Here is a 16583-nt window from a genome sequence, read left to right on the forward strand (position 1 = left end):
TTCTCCCATCTCTGTGACTCTTCGAGAGGTGCAAATAAAAATAGCAAAGTCATCATGAATTCTATGCAAGATTTTTGGTTTTGGATATAAAATCAAGTAAATGTAGCAGTTGTACAAAAGCACTTGAATACTAAGAAGCAGCCAAGGGTGCGCGGTGGTGTTGGCTGTGGGTATTGGGGATTAATAAATTAGTTACATGATAGCTTTGAATTATAGCAGGAGTTGCCATCCTGAAGATCATGGCTGACTGGCTCTTTACATGTTGCCAAATAATAAGAGAATCAAGCTTTGATAAAAGGAAGGGAATCCTCTCTGCCTTCCCACTGCTGGCACCCTCAGTTATAAGCAGCATTGGGTTGAAGGGATTTTTCCATCACAGCTAATTACCCAAAATTATTTTAAAGCCATATGTCTATGTAAACAACTCCTAATAAGGGCTTTTTGCAGTAGCATTTACACCAAGGATGCTTTTTTTCTCTAGATATCACTCATTTTGTTTCCTGTTGTTGACAGAATATATCGATGGTGTTGCCTCCTACCTTTAGGAACTGGCATATGATGGAGTGTATCAGCCCTAAATGCGAGCTTAAATTCTCCTCCTACCTATTTCCCTCAGTCTCTCCCTCAGACTGTGTTGGTATCACTGGAAATTGGAACGTTGATTTCCTATCGAGGCACTGCAGACTCAAGCCTTGCATTCATCAGGAGTGAGCATTTGGGATATGGTCTAGAGTATTGCAAAGACTGGGTCTTGGATATGTGTGTTCTCCTGTCTGGGACAGGACAAAAAAAATGAAGGCAGTTAAAATAAAATAACTTTCATGCTATGATGGATACATATGGAGTGGAAAAGCTGTTGTTGGTAACTTAATGCACATTTTGATCCTCTCTTTACAGCCACAGGGACTTAAAACCAGAAAACCTACTGCTGGATGAAAAGAACAACATCCGGATAGCAGACTTTGGGATGGCATCGCTGCAGGTTGGGGACAGCTTGTTAGAAACCAGTTGTGGGTGAGTGTCTCAGAACATGCTGCAAAAATCTGTGATAGATTCCAGACCTAAATGTTGTCTATCATAAGGGTTTCAGTAAAGTCCTGCAGACTGACACCATGCATTGTTATTTCCCAGCAAGGTAAGAAATTGATACGATGCATGTAGTGGATAAAACAGATAAAAGAAGGGGGTTTTAAGTGCTTTACAGTGAAAACCAGGCCTCTGTAGGTATCACATATGGATATAAAAAGGCTTTCAGGTTTGTATTCATCTGCATACACTGGTCTGTGCTCTTGTTTGCAATATAATTTTTGGGAATTGAAAGCAGTAGTGTTGGCTGTTTTAAGAAGAGCCTTTAAAAATATCAGGGGATAGAAAAAAAAAAAAAAACCCACAAATCTAGGGAATCTGAAATGGAAGTTGCATGTCTGTTTCCTTGCAGCTTTTTCTGTTCATGCTCTACACTGATTCATTTCAGCTCACACACAGGATTGACAGGGAGGCAACAGGGTCCTTTGTGATTGCAACCAGGACATGAATGCAGACACAAAGGAGACTCCATGGAGGAATATTGCAGGGGCAGTCAAAAACATTTCCATGGCGATTTGGGTGCCAGCAAAAGCTTTCTAGGAATTTCCAAGGGAGCAGCAATAAGCCCAACACAAGAGCAAAGCCCTGGTGCCTAGCCAGGGACAGGACACGCTCTCTGGGGCAATGCCCTCTCATCACCATCACCTCTAGGAGCAGCACTGGACCATGCCCTCCCCAGCCCCCCATAGATAGCTATGGTTTGGTGCCATGTGGACTGTGCAGGGGGCTGTGCTAGGGAGCTGTGGCAGGGGCAGCAGCTGCATCAAGCTGCTGCAGCCTGGCACCACTGTGCCAGCTTTTAGCTCTGTCTGAATTTGTTATAACAGCAAGCTCAGCAACTGGAGTTGTAGACAGTACCAGCAGATTTCTACCTCCTCCCATACAGACCTACTCTTCCTGGCCTCTGGTACTGTGAATCTGATGACTCCAGCTCAGCCCCATCTTCAGCTGGTTACAGTCTGTGCTGTTTCAGTCTGTGCTCTGATCCAAGGCAATTCAGGGAACCATTGTGGTGCCCTGTACAGCCCAGACACTGCCTCCCAGTCCTGAGCTGTACAGCTCTGCTTTCCAAGTCATGAATAATGGATGGAAAATTTATTTGAAGTTCATGCTGTTATCAAATACTGGTTGGGGAGCACACTGAGACCCACCTGTTCCTTCCTGTCAGTGTCTAGTCAAGATCTGACCTCTTAACAGTACTGATGAACAACAAGGAGCTAAGAGTCTGCACGTATGTTGCTTGCAGCTGCTTCCAAAGCTTCCCTCTAGATTAGGTTATGAAGTCCTCCTTGCAGGTACCACAAAACCTCTATACTCTTTAGATAAAAATTTCCCCCTTCCTTCCATGAAAAAAAAACCCAAGAGGAAGTATAAAAACCATCCCAGTCTCACATGACCCTGTAGGATATTTCAAACTCCTCGGGAGCCTCTCGGTAGGGTTTCTGTTCCTGTTAGCACTGGGCTCTGTCATCGAGGTGTAGAGTCTCGAAGGGAAAGTTCCCTTCCATGAGCTGTGCTGGAATTCAAACCTCCATGCTTCAAGCAGAGCCAGCCCTCACATTGAGGCCTTAAAATGCACTAATAAAGAAATCAATGGAACGGAAGAGACGTGCCTGTAATAAACAGAACACAGGAGCAATGCTCTGATCTCCTGCCTTGCAGATGCATTTTAAGTGCCGTGCCAATCACTAGGCCTCCGTGTGAGCTATTACACCACTTCATTAATTCTCCTGGCATGGAGCCCAGCATGGCTGATACTGGTGTCTTGTGATCTCTCTGGTTTGAGGGGTGAAGGGAGGAAGGAAGGAAGGAAGGAAGGAATATATAACAATATGCCACACTGTTCACAAAGCAAGGCAACCTAGTTATGACTCCCTTTCCCTTGGAGCACACGCAGTAACCAACCTCAGAGCTTTTCAAGGCAACAGTTTTACCTACCCTTGTAGTTGGTTCTTTCAGTCGGCATGAAAAGGAACAAAACAGAGTGAATCATGGCTGAGATACTGAGCTTTAATGAGATGCTCCTCCGTGCACCCAGAAGTTAATTTCCAGAATGGTTTTATCTGTGCTGTGAGCACTGATAATGAGATGAAACCGTAACATTTCCATTGACAGTCACGCAAGGAGTCTCCAGGTATTTCTGTCAGTCAGAGTGGGAGGATCAGATGGGGTTGAGCTGTGTGATGCAGCTAACTCTGTCAGTACAGCAGAGCAGTTAAGAGTGTAGTCAAAAATTCTTTGCTGTGAACTGATGAGTTTGGGTAGGCTTTAGGTCACAACAGAGCCTTAACTGGCCTCATGAAGGTAATCACGTAGCCTGAAGTATTCTTTATTGCATACCTCAGGGTCAGTGTTTTCTGGGAGCTACTCCTTAGTTTCCACAGTTTTCTGTAGCACTGATGGCTACCTTGGGAAAACAATACAAGTTTGACTCAGTTGTGTTTGTGTAGGAGAGGGAGGTAAGGATGGACTTGCTGTTTTATTGACATAATTTGTCACTGACAAGACTGCACTTTGGGCCTTGAATGTAATGAATCCCCATTACTAGAAATGTGTATTGTGCAAATCCTGCATACACACAGCACCAAGGAATAAACCGTAGTTTTAAACATCTATCTTTAGACCCTTGAGGGAAAGAGGATGTGTGTGTAGGGTCTTCAGGAATAATTCTGCTTACTGCATAAATTGTACAGCAAGGATCATGGAGAGAGGTGGTCCTTGAAGTGCCAAAATAACACAGTGAGTCTTTGCATTCCTTCAAGAGCAGGGGAGGTCTGTGAACAAATAGCAGACAAGGACAGAAGCAGAAGATGTGGTAGGATGCAAGTTCTATCATTTTGTATCTCTTCGTCTCTTCCCCCTCTTTACCCATCCAGGCAGTGGCATGCAGAATCACTCCCCAGTCCCTTTTCACAGCAGTTCTTCCCAGCATGCTTCCTCACAGCGTTTCAGAATGGGAGGTATTGTGCAATCCATCCTGGATTGTCACTAGGCAAGAAAAGCAAGTGCCTTACGGTTAATCCTCAGGACTGGGACCCGGGTGATTTGAGCTTGATTTCTGTCTCTGCTGAAAGCATTCAGGGTGGTCTTAGAGAAGATGCATTACCTTTCTCTGCTTCAGTTCTCCATCTTAACAGGTCGTTGCAGTGCCCATGTTGCTTTGAACATAAATAGCAGTCATTTCTATAGAAGTCTTGGAAAAGTAGGGAGGGTTGGGGCATTCTCTCAAACTCATTCCCTTTTCTTGAACTAAGAGGGCTTACAGATAAAATGAAGGATTGAAAGAGGATACTGTTGAGTTGCAATTCTTGGGAGTTTGTAAAGATCCTTCCTAATTCCCCATTGCTCCTTACAGAAATACAGCAAAGTAAATTTTTCACATCACTTTGAAACACCGAGTCCCGCTGGATGGAGATTGCTGCAAGCTGCCAGGTGCCCAAGAACTCACAGTAGTGCTTGTCTCTGCATTGCCTGCCTCCAAATCTCTCCATCCCAACCAAGAGCTAGTGCAGAGCTTACACAAGCAAACAGCTTGCTCCAGCACCAGACCCAGTCTCTGCAGAGGCAATTGGTACAGAGACTGACACCACTACTGACAGCCCCACAATTAACTGACTGTATGCAGCAGTTCCCCCATATTGGTGTCTCCATAGGGAATCCCTGGCCTGATCCAGAAAGGTGTGTGTGTATGTGGGAAGAGTGAGGCTGATTATGGTTTTGTTGAGTGAGAAGAAAGCCTTGGACCTGTTGGTGGAGGAAAACAGCAACTTTGAGCCCCATCACAGTCAATTCCTCTGCCCTCAGCTCCCCCTAACAATTCCTAGCAACACTTTGCAGACCCACAGATTGCCCAGATTTAAAAAAAAAAAATAAAATACTGGGTCTTTTGAGCTCAAGGTATTTCTAACTGCCAGTGCACTGTATGTGCAGAGATCATCTAGCTCCTGATACCCTTACATCTGTATTTGGTGTATCACCACACCTGTGATGAGCAGATAATTCCAGACCTCAGCGTCCAGGCACCATTTCTGATTTTAATGACAAGCTGTGATGCTGCACATATACTTACCCCTTTATAATAACTGGGTGCATGTTGTCTAAAGCACATGCAAGTGTCCTACATCCAGTTATTGTTAGGGCTGCAAATTTAAGCTCTTAAAATTGGAAATGCCAGAATGAGTGTTTTATTCCATTTCATCATTCCCAGCTCTCCATTCCCATCTCCTTCCCTGATTTGCACTCTAGTCTTATCAACTTCTACCTATCATTTCTGCTCCGTATTTACCCCCAAATACCAGCTCCTTTTCTCTCTTCCACTAGGTTCCAGCTCTAGTTTCCCTTACCTGGTTGTCCAGTCAATTGCTGTCAGTACTTGATCGATTTCCCATTGATTTTGCACTCACTTTGGTTTAAAGATTGATATTTTACAAAAACCCCAGTCACAGGAGCTCGTAATACCAATTTCAGGTAGAAAAATCATTCTGTGAAGTGTTACCAGTACAAGTACAATTTTGATGATGATGCAGAGAGAGTTTCTGCTAGTAAATGCAAACTGCAGTTTTCTAGTGGCAGTTTAAATAAGTTTTTTGAGAGCATGCAAACAAATATTCGAGTTTTCCTTTTGCAGTTGAGGTTACTGTACATTTTCCTTTTTTGACTGAGAAAAGCATTTAATTTAGGTTATACTTGGATAGTGGAAATGTTTCAGCCCATATGGAACATGCATTCACACACAAACATGACACCAATCTGGGGCAGATGAAAGGAAAATTCTTAAGTTGATGGTAAGTCATAAGCAATTTAGAATGAGCATTATAAAGAGAAATACCAGACAACCTTATTAATAACCTTTAATACCAGCCTTGCCTATAATACATCCCCAGGTATGTTAAAGGAGCTTTAAGTCTGAAAATTGAAGCACTTAGAGTTTAAGATGTGCTATTCTTCAGGTTGCCAGTATAACATTAACTTACCCCCATGCACATTAGGATATGGTCATTAATTATGAGGTTGTACCGTTTTTTTTCCAACAAATATTCGCCTCATTTGGTATTTGGATGGTGTGGGGTTTTTTGAGTAAACAGCTGTTTCATGTTTGATTTCTCCTCATCATTCAATTTATGGATCCATTTATAATTTCTGCTCACTGCATTCAAACCTTGCTGTGAATCCTGGGTAGGATTTCCATCGTAGTATCTTACGTTTACAAATATTAGTTATACTGTTTTCATATTATGTTTGCCACATGGATCTGGTTATGTCCAGTTATAGGAGGACAAGTGATTCTGCAAAATTAAACTCAAAATTTCCAACCAGTTTTGAGTGAGCACTTGGTTTCTCTGGGGCCTAATATCTCAGAATTCTCTGTGCTGGATAACAGTTCTTGGAGAGCAGAGTGCTTACCAACTACAGCTGCTGCTCCATGTGCTAATAAATACTGTAAATCAAACTTTGTGTGTGTCACGCTGTGGTTTTGAAGACTGGGGAACCTGCAACTCATAATTACCTGTGAGCACCTCAGTTTAAAGGCACCTATTCGTTTTCCTTCGCAGAAGGATTTTGTGACAGGGGCAGAGGTAGGGTTTGATACTCCAGTATGTCAGACAGCTGCCTCTATTGCAAGCTTGTCCTTCATGACACTAAAATTCCCTCACAGTGCTACAGACTTTCCAGCTTCAGTCACAAGTAAAACAGAGGTAGTGGGGACAGCAAGACATCTAATACCCCACCCTGACTTTCCCACAGAGTACAGTATAACTTTTTCAAGCTTTATTTTAGCAATTCTTCACTTTTGAATACTTAATTTTGCAATCATTATGCCCTTTTAATACAGAGTTCTGTTTAATTTTTAAATTAAGATCTCTTAGGTTCCAAGTCTTAATAGTTCAAACTGATACATTCATTAATGAACTGATTCATTCATTAATGAACTGATTTGTAGATTCCCCAGAAATGCAATTCTGCTGGAGGAATAAACAGCTGCAAGATGTCTGAGGGCTAGGTGCTGAGGTTTCTCATTTGAAGGTAACTGACTGAGTTGAAGCTTTAATGTCAAAATACCACTCAGCTGTAACTACTGTTACTACCTTAATTACAGCCTTACCTACAGCTGGTGTCTTCACTGCAGCCTTAACTACCTACTGCTACTGGAACTGTTTCTTCAGCCTCTCCCTGTCATGCTTTCCTGTGTGATCTGTGGCTGTGGTTTCTCCATTGAGGGTGCTCTAACATATATCCTTCTCCTGAAGAATTCCCTTTATCTATTTTGCTGCTTGTCTGGCATTCCCCTTCATCACAGCTCTTTGCTAGCCAGCATGGGGGCAGCCTTTTGCTCTAGTGGGTAGTTTCTGTCTCTGAAAATCAGGTTGGAGACGGTGATTAACATGTGGGGAAGAAGGGACTCTTGCATCCAAGCAACAACAAAAGCAGCTGAACATGGGAGGACTTCAATGCAACTGTACAGCAGCCTGTATCAAGGTAACTTCATGCATAAGAACAGAGAGAGGGAGACTTCTTGTCTCCCTCCAGCTGTGAGATCTAAAGAATGACACTCAAAAGATCTTTTTCTCTTCCCTAAATAATACCATCTTAATGCATTGGACCAAAGGGTCTGAGTATGGACACTGATCTTTGATGGGATCTGGGAACCCATCATGCAGTGTAACACTGTCAAGTAGGATCACACAGAAGAGCTTTCCCTGTGGTTCTTGGTCATCCAACCACATCTCTGGAAAAGCAGTTACTATATATTCCCAGATAAACCATACATGGACAGTCAATTTGTGTGTGTTTGGTGCAGGTCTTTCTTTCCTACTGTGAGATCTGTAGGTCACAGGCACATCACATCTGCACTGAAGATATGGCCCAGGTCGTCTCAGATCTACTGTAGCTGAGCTTTTGATATGCACACATCAAGAACTACTTTTCTAGCTTCTCAGATGAAATTCAGGATAGATATATCAAGGATGTAGGCATTTCTTTCTGACTTACCTGTCCAGGGCTGTCCTGGATTTCACCATTACACTCTGGCTTGTTTCCTGTGGTTGAAATCCCACGTAAATGCTTTGTTAAGGTTCCCAGGATGCTTCAGATTACTGTGTCCTGGAGTCATAGCTGTGAATGACCATTCAGAGAGCCCTTTCTGCCCTGGGCAGACTAGCCTGGGAAAATCAACATCACCCTTGAAATAAACACTGCCAACATCGGCGCTTTTTTTGCAGCACTACCCTCAGGCAGCAACTGCTTCTTGATCTTGCTGAATGATATACTTATTTGTTATCAAGGGCAGATTGTGGCTTTTGCTGCACAGAGATGAGATGAGGAGATGGCCTACGGGAAGAGGCAGGGAATATCGCTCTTGACACACGTAGATTGAATAATTAGTGATAAGAGCCAAAGAAATATTCATGACTCTGTAGAAAGATAAATAGATTTTTGATTAAATCTGAGTTTCCTCTTTAAAGCATTTGAAGTTGCTCTGTGATTGGCAGCATAGAAATGAGTTTTCTATGGATTCTGGCTGGCCAGAGGATCCCTTTTAGAGCTGCTAGCCAAGATAATGCTGCAGATACGTAGCAAGTGTGTGCTGGCAAGAATTCAGAGTGCCTGTGCCAGAAATCTGTGCTCTCTGGGCAGTTGCAGTGCAGCTGTTGATTGATCAAATCAATCTGATTTGTCCAACGCATTTTCTCCACCCATTCTCCTAGTTTTTAGCAGAATTTCAGTTGTGCCTTGTAAGAGAGCTAGCAGATTCTGCTGCACTCCAGCAGACCTCAGGAAGGTAAATGCTTTAAGTGCATTTGCTAGTGGGGCACAGAAATAGGTGCGTACCTATATTGGGTTCTTCACAACACTTAGATTCTTTTCAAGTATATTAGCACAGGAAGCTGCCAAGGTGGTTGCTTTGTGCAGTATCCTCAATTAAGAGTTCCAATGTCTTTGTTGGATTCATTGTACACAAATACAAACTGAGGAGCACTCTGCACATGGCGATACTGTACAGGATTTGAGAGGTCTGACAAGTTTAGCTCAGCCACAGACACCACCTGTAGCCTGTAGTAGCCGTTTAATGGACCATGTGTCTTCATGATTCACCTTCTGTAGGAAAGGCAATGGTAGCATCCTACCTGACAGAAACTGAAATGTATTGAGATTGTGAAACTTAGACACACTAAGTTTCAAGAGCTCAACAGTGACATAGATTTTGTCTTCACTCCTTTGTTGCCTTAGTAAGTATTCCAGTAAACCTAATGAATATCTTAGAGCTGGTCTTTCTCTTCTGAGGTGACTAAATGTCGTGGTTTTACCCCAGCTGAGAGCTGAGATCCACGCAGTTGCCTGCTCTTTAAAGGAAGAGAGGAGGGGGAGGTGGGGGGGGGTGAGGGAAGAATAGCAGAAAGACAAAATATAACAATGTTAACAGGACTTTAGAGCAAAAGATGTATGAAGCTGTTGATACCCAATGCAGTTTCTCACTGAACCACACAAATCAGGCCGTGCCACCCAGAGCCGTCCCGGAACCCGACCATTCCCCAAAAACCGCGCGTCCCCGAGCCGCCCCTCTTCTTCCTCCCATCAGCCCCCCATTGTAGTGGGCAGGACGTAATTGGCATGGAATACTCTCTTTGGCCAGTCTGGGTCACCTGTCCTGGCTTCGTCCCCTCCTTTCTCATTAGTAGGGAAATATGAAGAACTGTGAAAGTCCTTGACTGCTTGACAACAACTAAGCACATCAGGGTGTTATCGGCACTGCTCCCATTTTAACACCCAAACACAACATTCCACCCACTGCTCCAAAAGAAGTTAACTCCATCCTGACTGAAACCAGGACACTAAACCAAGTGATTGTCCATGATATGATGTAATTTCTATACTCTTTTTGCTGCCATGTTTTGTTTTTTTCTAGATGATAGTTCCATTGCTACCTTTCCTACAGCTCCCATACTGTCCTCTTGCACTGTTTTGCTCAACAATCTGGTACTGGTGACAGTTGGCTGTGCTTGTACAATCCAGGGTCACAATCCCAATTCTGGTGCTGCTCCTTAATTCTGATTTGTGTGTACCTTAAGGATGGCCTGTACACTACATGCCATCTTCATGATGACAATCATGCCACGTTCACACAAGAATAACTTGTCTTCTGAAGGTTTGTTAGATCATGCATTATTCCAGTGACATAACTGTTCAGTAGTTAGGGCTTTGCAGTATTAAAAATAACAGGTTTAGAGTAGCTGTTGAATTGCTAGAAAGAAGCAAATTCATAGGAAACGATGTATGCCAGTGGTTTGGGAACACATACATAACATTAAGCAATTCAGTGTCTCACTCTGGCCTCACTTTCTCTCCAGCAGTGGCCAGCAATGTGCTGCAAGTTCCCCAAATCAACCCCCATTTAGTCAAGAAGCAACAGTTCTATTAACATGACTCCCTGCTTTAGCTATATTTCATTATCACTGCCATCACGCTATTTGTAACTGTACAAGCTTTTGCCTTAGAAGTTTAAGGTCTGTACAAATCCCAGTGAATTCAGTAATGCAAGCCCTTGTGAGGTAGGGAAGCTGTGGTGGCATTGTTTTTGTCAGAAGGCTAGACTCATGGTGAGGTTCTGGTTACTTTTTTTCAAACTGCAGCTTTTGAAAACATTAAGTAACCTTGTCCATGTCCACATGGGTGCCAGTGCCAGAGCTGCCAAGAGAGCCTGGGTAGTCTGTCCTACCCACTAGGCACAAGGCCATTCTTTTTGGTCTCCCAAGGGCCAGTTTTACCCAGTTCTCTGAGGGAAGGCTCAGCTTTTCATTAGCTGTTTTGACTCTCAAATCAAGGTTTATAAAATACAGTCTGAAGACACTTGGGATCACTACTGAGCAAAAAAACATGGTTAGAATATATCTTAAAGGGGATGTATGTGTGTATTAAATATTTTACTAAACTTCTGAGTTCCACCTTTCCTGAAGTTTGTGAGGAATCAGCTGCATTTCTCTCTCCTCACTTAAGCTTTGCTGTAAAGGTAGCTGCAGTCCTGAGTGTACCCTGAGTTTACTATAATGGTCTGCCAAAAGATGTGATACCAAATCAGGGTGTTCCATGTCCACAGGATGATATTTTGCCATAAGTGTAGTGTCTATGGAAATTCAATTAATGGGCTGTCTCACTGGGCATTAACGTATCATCCTAGCACAAAGCTAACCTCCTCATGCTTCTGTTTTGCTCATTACATTCTGAGATAGGTATTGCCCAGCCATGATTGCATTTGTCACAAGAAACAAATGCACAAATTAAGACAGGCTCAGGGGCTGCTGGGAGGTGTCACTATAAACAATAGCATGATTTGCACACAGGTCTCAGGCAGTTTGCATCCCTTTTACTTGTCAAGTTACTTTAATGAAGGCTATAAAATAAATAGCTGTGTCTATAATCTTTAGGAATTAAAATTATTACCTGGCAAGTTCAAGTAATTAACTGTTCTCAGCCAGGAATCAAAACAGAGATATATGGGTAGCAGGCTGCAAAAAGAATATATTAACTCATGAGTTGATAGTAGTGTCCATCCTTTTTAGGATTTTTTTAAAGGAAAAAAAAAAAAAAAAAGCCTGTTGAAATAATTTATTGGCAGCTTTTGTGACCACTGGAGTCACTGAGAGCAATCTTAGTGGGAGAGATGCAAGACACAGTTTAGTGATGCATGTGATTGGTCTGAAAATACTTTTCTGTCATTTTTCTTATAAAAGGCCAGTGTGGGCCTGCCTTTTCATGAGATACAAGACCAAGTTAAAGGGTGGGATTAGAGGGCTGGAATTCTATAGTCATAGAATGCGCTTGGTCTTCTCGTCCTTCCTTCCTTTTAAAAATTTATAGTAGGGCTGTAGACTTTTGAGATATGCTAGTTCTTGACCGTTTTCTGAGTGAGGTAAGGAAAAAAAGTGCTGGCTTTACACACTTGCACTCTGTGTAAGCAAGGCAATCATGATTCTGCTAAACAAAATGGAAATGCATTTATTCCATAGTACCAGGCTGTTACATGTTCATTTGACTGTGTTTTGTGTTTCAGATCACCACATTATGCTTGCCCCGAAGTCATCCGGGTAAGTTGGCTAACATAGGGTGTATAAACATATTTTTTAAAGTGTGTTGCAAGTATGCAGATAGACCCTCTCTAGAGCAAAAACTGTCCAATGCAAACAGCAATGGAAAGGACACAAGGAACATAACTGTGGTGGTTGGTTTGTTTGGGGCAGCCCTGAATCAAGCCATGTCAACTGTATGAGGGAACTGATCGCATGTTATTCTTCCAGTATCCTTAGTGCCATGTGATGAGACAGAAATACAGTAGCCTCATTTAACTGGATCTTTCCACTCAGGGGATGCATTCCTTTATGATTTCCTGTCTCTGATGTAGCTGTCATTTTAATAGAAGAACCTGGATTGGCTCTCAGTGATGTTGGTTTCCATTAAATACGCAAACTATCCTTACAGTCTACTCTCTCTTTGTCCTCTGAAAATGGCTATCCAGGATTTGAGTGGCCAAGGTTCCCCTCTTTTAAAGCATATCTTTAAGGTAAAGCCAAGCAGGAAGCATACAGTGCTATGAGTTCTCAAATAATGTGACTGGTGACCAGCGCCCTGAAGAACCAGGGAAGAAAAAACCCACACCTTCTTGACATCCTTAAAGCACCTCTGATACTGTTTAAGTGCCAGGTCTAATAAATTGGGAGTTATTGACCATTCCCGCCAGACTTCCCACTTCTGAGCCTCTTCTTGCAGATTCCAGATATGACTGTAAAAGAATGTTGATAAAAATTCAATTAAAGGGCTGTGTCATGGCGTCCTAGTTGTGAAGGCCACCTTGGGAAGCAGGTGGCTGAACTGAAATGTGGGGTTTCCCATTCTCCTCTCTCTTGTTATTCAAAGGTAATTAATTCATTTACTAGCGAGCAGCCTTTTGAATCTCTGTGTCGTTGCTTCGCAGGGAGAAAAATATGATGGAAGGAAAGCAGACGTCTGGAGCTGTGGAGTCATTTTATTTGCGTTGCTAGTGGTGAGTCATCTTCCTTGCACTATCCTTTAAAAAGAAAAGAAAAATCCAAAAATGCTGCTGTTTTAAATGGCAGTTTTATTGACACCATGTACAGATGTGTTTTTTTAGTTCCCCTATTTTTGTATCTCACAGTTGCATGCTTTCCTCTTATTTCTACATCAGTCCCAAAGGAAAAGCATGAGGAATATTTCAGTGTTTCTTTGAAATGCTGCTGCCCTGCACTGGAGAGCATAGACAAGCGTCAAAAACTTGTCTCCATAAATGCTTTTTGCTGTGTTGTGATATTGCAGCACATTTTTTGAATAGAAAGGATGTGCAGGGTTACATCTCCAGGATGCAGAGTGTCAAATAGCTGTCCTTTACGGGATCAAAATATGGCTGATTTTGGGAAGTGTTTGGGGTATTTTTGCTGTATCTATATATATGTTCCAGTACATATATGCATGCATTAACTGCAGTGTTTTGTCAGAAGATTTGAGTGCAAAAATTTTGTTTCTTGCAAGTAGTGAGCTATGTTTTAATTTGGTACACTGGGGAATATATAACCTAGCCAGTAGTACAAAGTTTAAATTAGTTTCCATCTGGCTTCAGTATTCAAAATGTGGTATCTTATAACATATCCTACTTTTGATCAAAGTTTCAATTCTCTGTGAAATTTATTCTAATTTGCAGTGGTAATGTAAAACTCCTAAACAAACAAGAATTGGATATCCAGCTGAAGACAGGTGGCCTTGGCATTTCTTTTCATTGTATAGTGTAGGAAAACATAGCTTATGTTCATATAAGCATAGACCATGTGCAGGTTGAATACTGTATTTGAGAACAGATTATATATTAATGAGAAGGTTTTTATATCTATTATAGTTAGAATGATAATAATTATAAAAATAACAAGCCTGAAGTAAAATTTCTATGTCCTTGTACATTTATTAGTAAACCTAATTACTTAAATATTTTATTTTGACTAAAGCACTTGTACAGTGTACAATCAGAGTGAGTTGCACATTACTTTTGTTTAAAATACTTGAAAATTTTTAAGGATTTTTTGTTTCAAAGCATATGCTGTAATTTTTTTTAATGGCTCAGCTCAAAATACCATGGAAATAATCTCAGTATGATGCCTTAATTCACCTTAACCAACCTTACTCTTTTTTCCTTTTTAGTCATTACAATTCACTGACCTTTTTTAAGTTTTAGATAATTTTATCATGATGTTGCAAGGCAAGAATTTTAACTATCTCACCAGAGATCACCTGGTCATCTCTTGCTCCTAAGCAGCTATTTTCATGTCTGATAAAATAGAACTGTATAATGAGCTCCTGATATAACTTGTTGAGTTTGTAAGAACAGAAGAGACAATATGTCAAGATAGATTTGTAGGAGTGGACTTTTTGTTTTCAGGGGGATTCTCTGTCAAGATTTGGTGTCCCTCTGTCATTGTATCTTCATCTGTTACTACATATACACATGCGCCTGCAAAACAATTGAAATGTCTATTATTGATGGAGGGTGTAGAGTTCTCCAGTTAATTATGTCAGGACAAACCCTATGAAAAGTCTCAAGCTGTAATAGCAGGTGGTAGTAATAAAAGAGCTGTAGTTGTTACCTTCAGGAAATGCCACAAAGCAGCCTCGCTGACTTCATCATGGCTTAAATTGCGTTAGCCAAAGTACCAGACTATCAGAATTGATTTTTCTGTAGGTCTGGAACAGTTAGGAAAAAAGTAGGCAACTCAGGTGATTGGTTGCAGAAGACAGGGAGACTCTCTCTTCAAGGCTGCTGGAATGAACAAGCAACAGTAAATAGTGCCCGGTAGCAGTTGCCGTCAGGTGGGATTTCTAAGGCTTCTGTAAATGGAGCTGTTGGTCTCTGTAAACCGTAGGCACGCGATTGCTTATACAGATGCACTACTCACTGTAGTAAGAGCAGTGCCAGAATCGACAACTTAAAGCTTCATTACCACAGCAGCTGACAGCTTGCAGCTTCCCACAAACCATCCTGGAAATCAAGGAAGCTCAGCACCTACTAGAATTAGGCAGTGAAAGAAGGAAGTGAGAATATCTAAGAAGGTGCAGACTTGCTATAAAAGGGCATCGGCTTCAGTCAGTGGAGTTACCCTAAAGATTTCAACTTCTTTTTTCCCTTTTTGTCCTTGCAGTGAGGATAGATCTTTCATTGCTTTTTGTGGCAAGCTGATGATCTATTCAAAATGTAATTTCAGCTAAAAAAATCTCAAGCCATTCATGTAAGTGAGCTACAGTAGGGAAGCTGTAGGAACTGCTGACCTGACCACAGCATGGGAACTGGATGGAGTATATTAAACAGGTAGAACGTCTGCCGTTTCCAAAGGCTGATGTTGGTTAGGGTTTCTTTCAGCTGTGCCATTTCACTGCTCCCATCAGAAAGAAGATGGTCTTTACTGAAAGTCTCTCAAATGCAGTTCACCTCCTTTTCAATGTCTGCAATAAATGTGTCTCAGGAAGATTAAAAATAAGGAGACGATAAACATTGCTGCTGTGAAAGTATGCCCAGGAGGAATACCAGCAGATCAAAAGCTTGAGCTGAATTTAAGTGAATCCATGCATCTTTGGTGAATTTGCCTGGAAAGGCAATTTCATATTTTATATTATGTTTTATACTGGTAGTCATTTTCTAATTAAAGGTCTCATAAAAAACCCTATGTCCTCAGTTTTGTTTCACATGTTGAAAAAAATACAGCAGTGCTAAGAAATTATTTATTTTCAGTGAACAAAAAGTTTTTTTCACTTATTGTAATAATTCACGATGAGCTGACTTCCTCTTTTCCATTTTCTCACCATGTTTATCCTGGCTTTTCTTCTTTTGCCCTCTCCAATTCTCTTTCGCTCTCCTCTCCCGTCCACTGCTCTGTCACATCCTTGCAGGGTGCCCTGCCTTTTGATGACGACAACTTGCGGCAGCTGTTGGAGAAGGTGAAACGTGGAGTGTTCCACATGCCACATTTTATCCCCCCAGACTGTCAGAACCTTTTGCGGGGGATGATTGAAGTGGATGCCTCGAAACGTCTCACGGTAAGAAGGCATTTGCTGCGAGTCATGTGAGCAAGGCTTCATTTGTCACCTCCTTGCAGTTATGGTTGAATAGCTAAAGTAACTTGTTGATTTACTGCCACTCCTGAGTGTTTCCCCCTGAGCAAAGAAAGAGGGGAGTTGGTGGAGTCTTGGAGAATCATGAGGGCAGATTACCTTTGCATCATTTTCGCCTGGCAATTCTCCTCCATATGTAGAGTAGGAATTTAGAAGAAATCCCTCGTAACATCATCACAGCACATTTTGGTGTCCACCTGAGTTGTCTGGCTCTCCTGGCTGCAGTACTGCCTAGTACAGCAGGTTGTCGGGGACGCAGGATAGATCTGTCTGAAGGTCAAAAGTGTCAAGATTGTTATTTGAAGCTTTTCTTACATTTCTGACAAAAGCAATAGCTT

At 41.8% G+C, this 16583-nt stretch overlaps 1 protein-coding gene across 2 annotated transcripts in view; it reads left to right on the plus strand.

Annotated features, from left to right (window-relative positions):
- The window catches only part of BRSK2 (BR serine/threonine kinase 2), a 310775-nt gene that overhangs the window by 228815 nt on the left and 65377 nt on the right, over positions 1-16583 (plus strand). For both annotated transcript variants that reach the window (XM_084263965.1, XM_084263966.1), the window contains exons 5-8: positions 898-1014; positions 12134-12167; positions 13052-13120; positions 16024-16170. In XM_084263965.1, coding sequence (XP_084120091.1) covers positions 898-1014; positions 12134-12167; positions 13052-13120; positions 16024-16170 — 367 coding nt within the window. The remainder of the gene's footprint in view (positions 1-897; positions 1015-12133; positions 12168-13051; positions 13121-16023; positions 16171-16583) is intronic.

The sequence above is a fragment of the Gallinula chloropus genome (assembly GCF_964237585.1).
Source record: "Gallinula chloropus genome assembly, chromosome: 4".
NCBI classification, from domain to species: Eukaryota; Metazoa; Chordata; class Aves; order Gruiformes; family Rallidae; genus Gallinula; species Gallinula chloropus.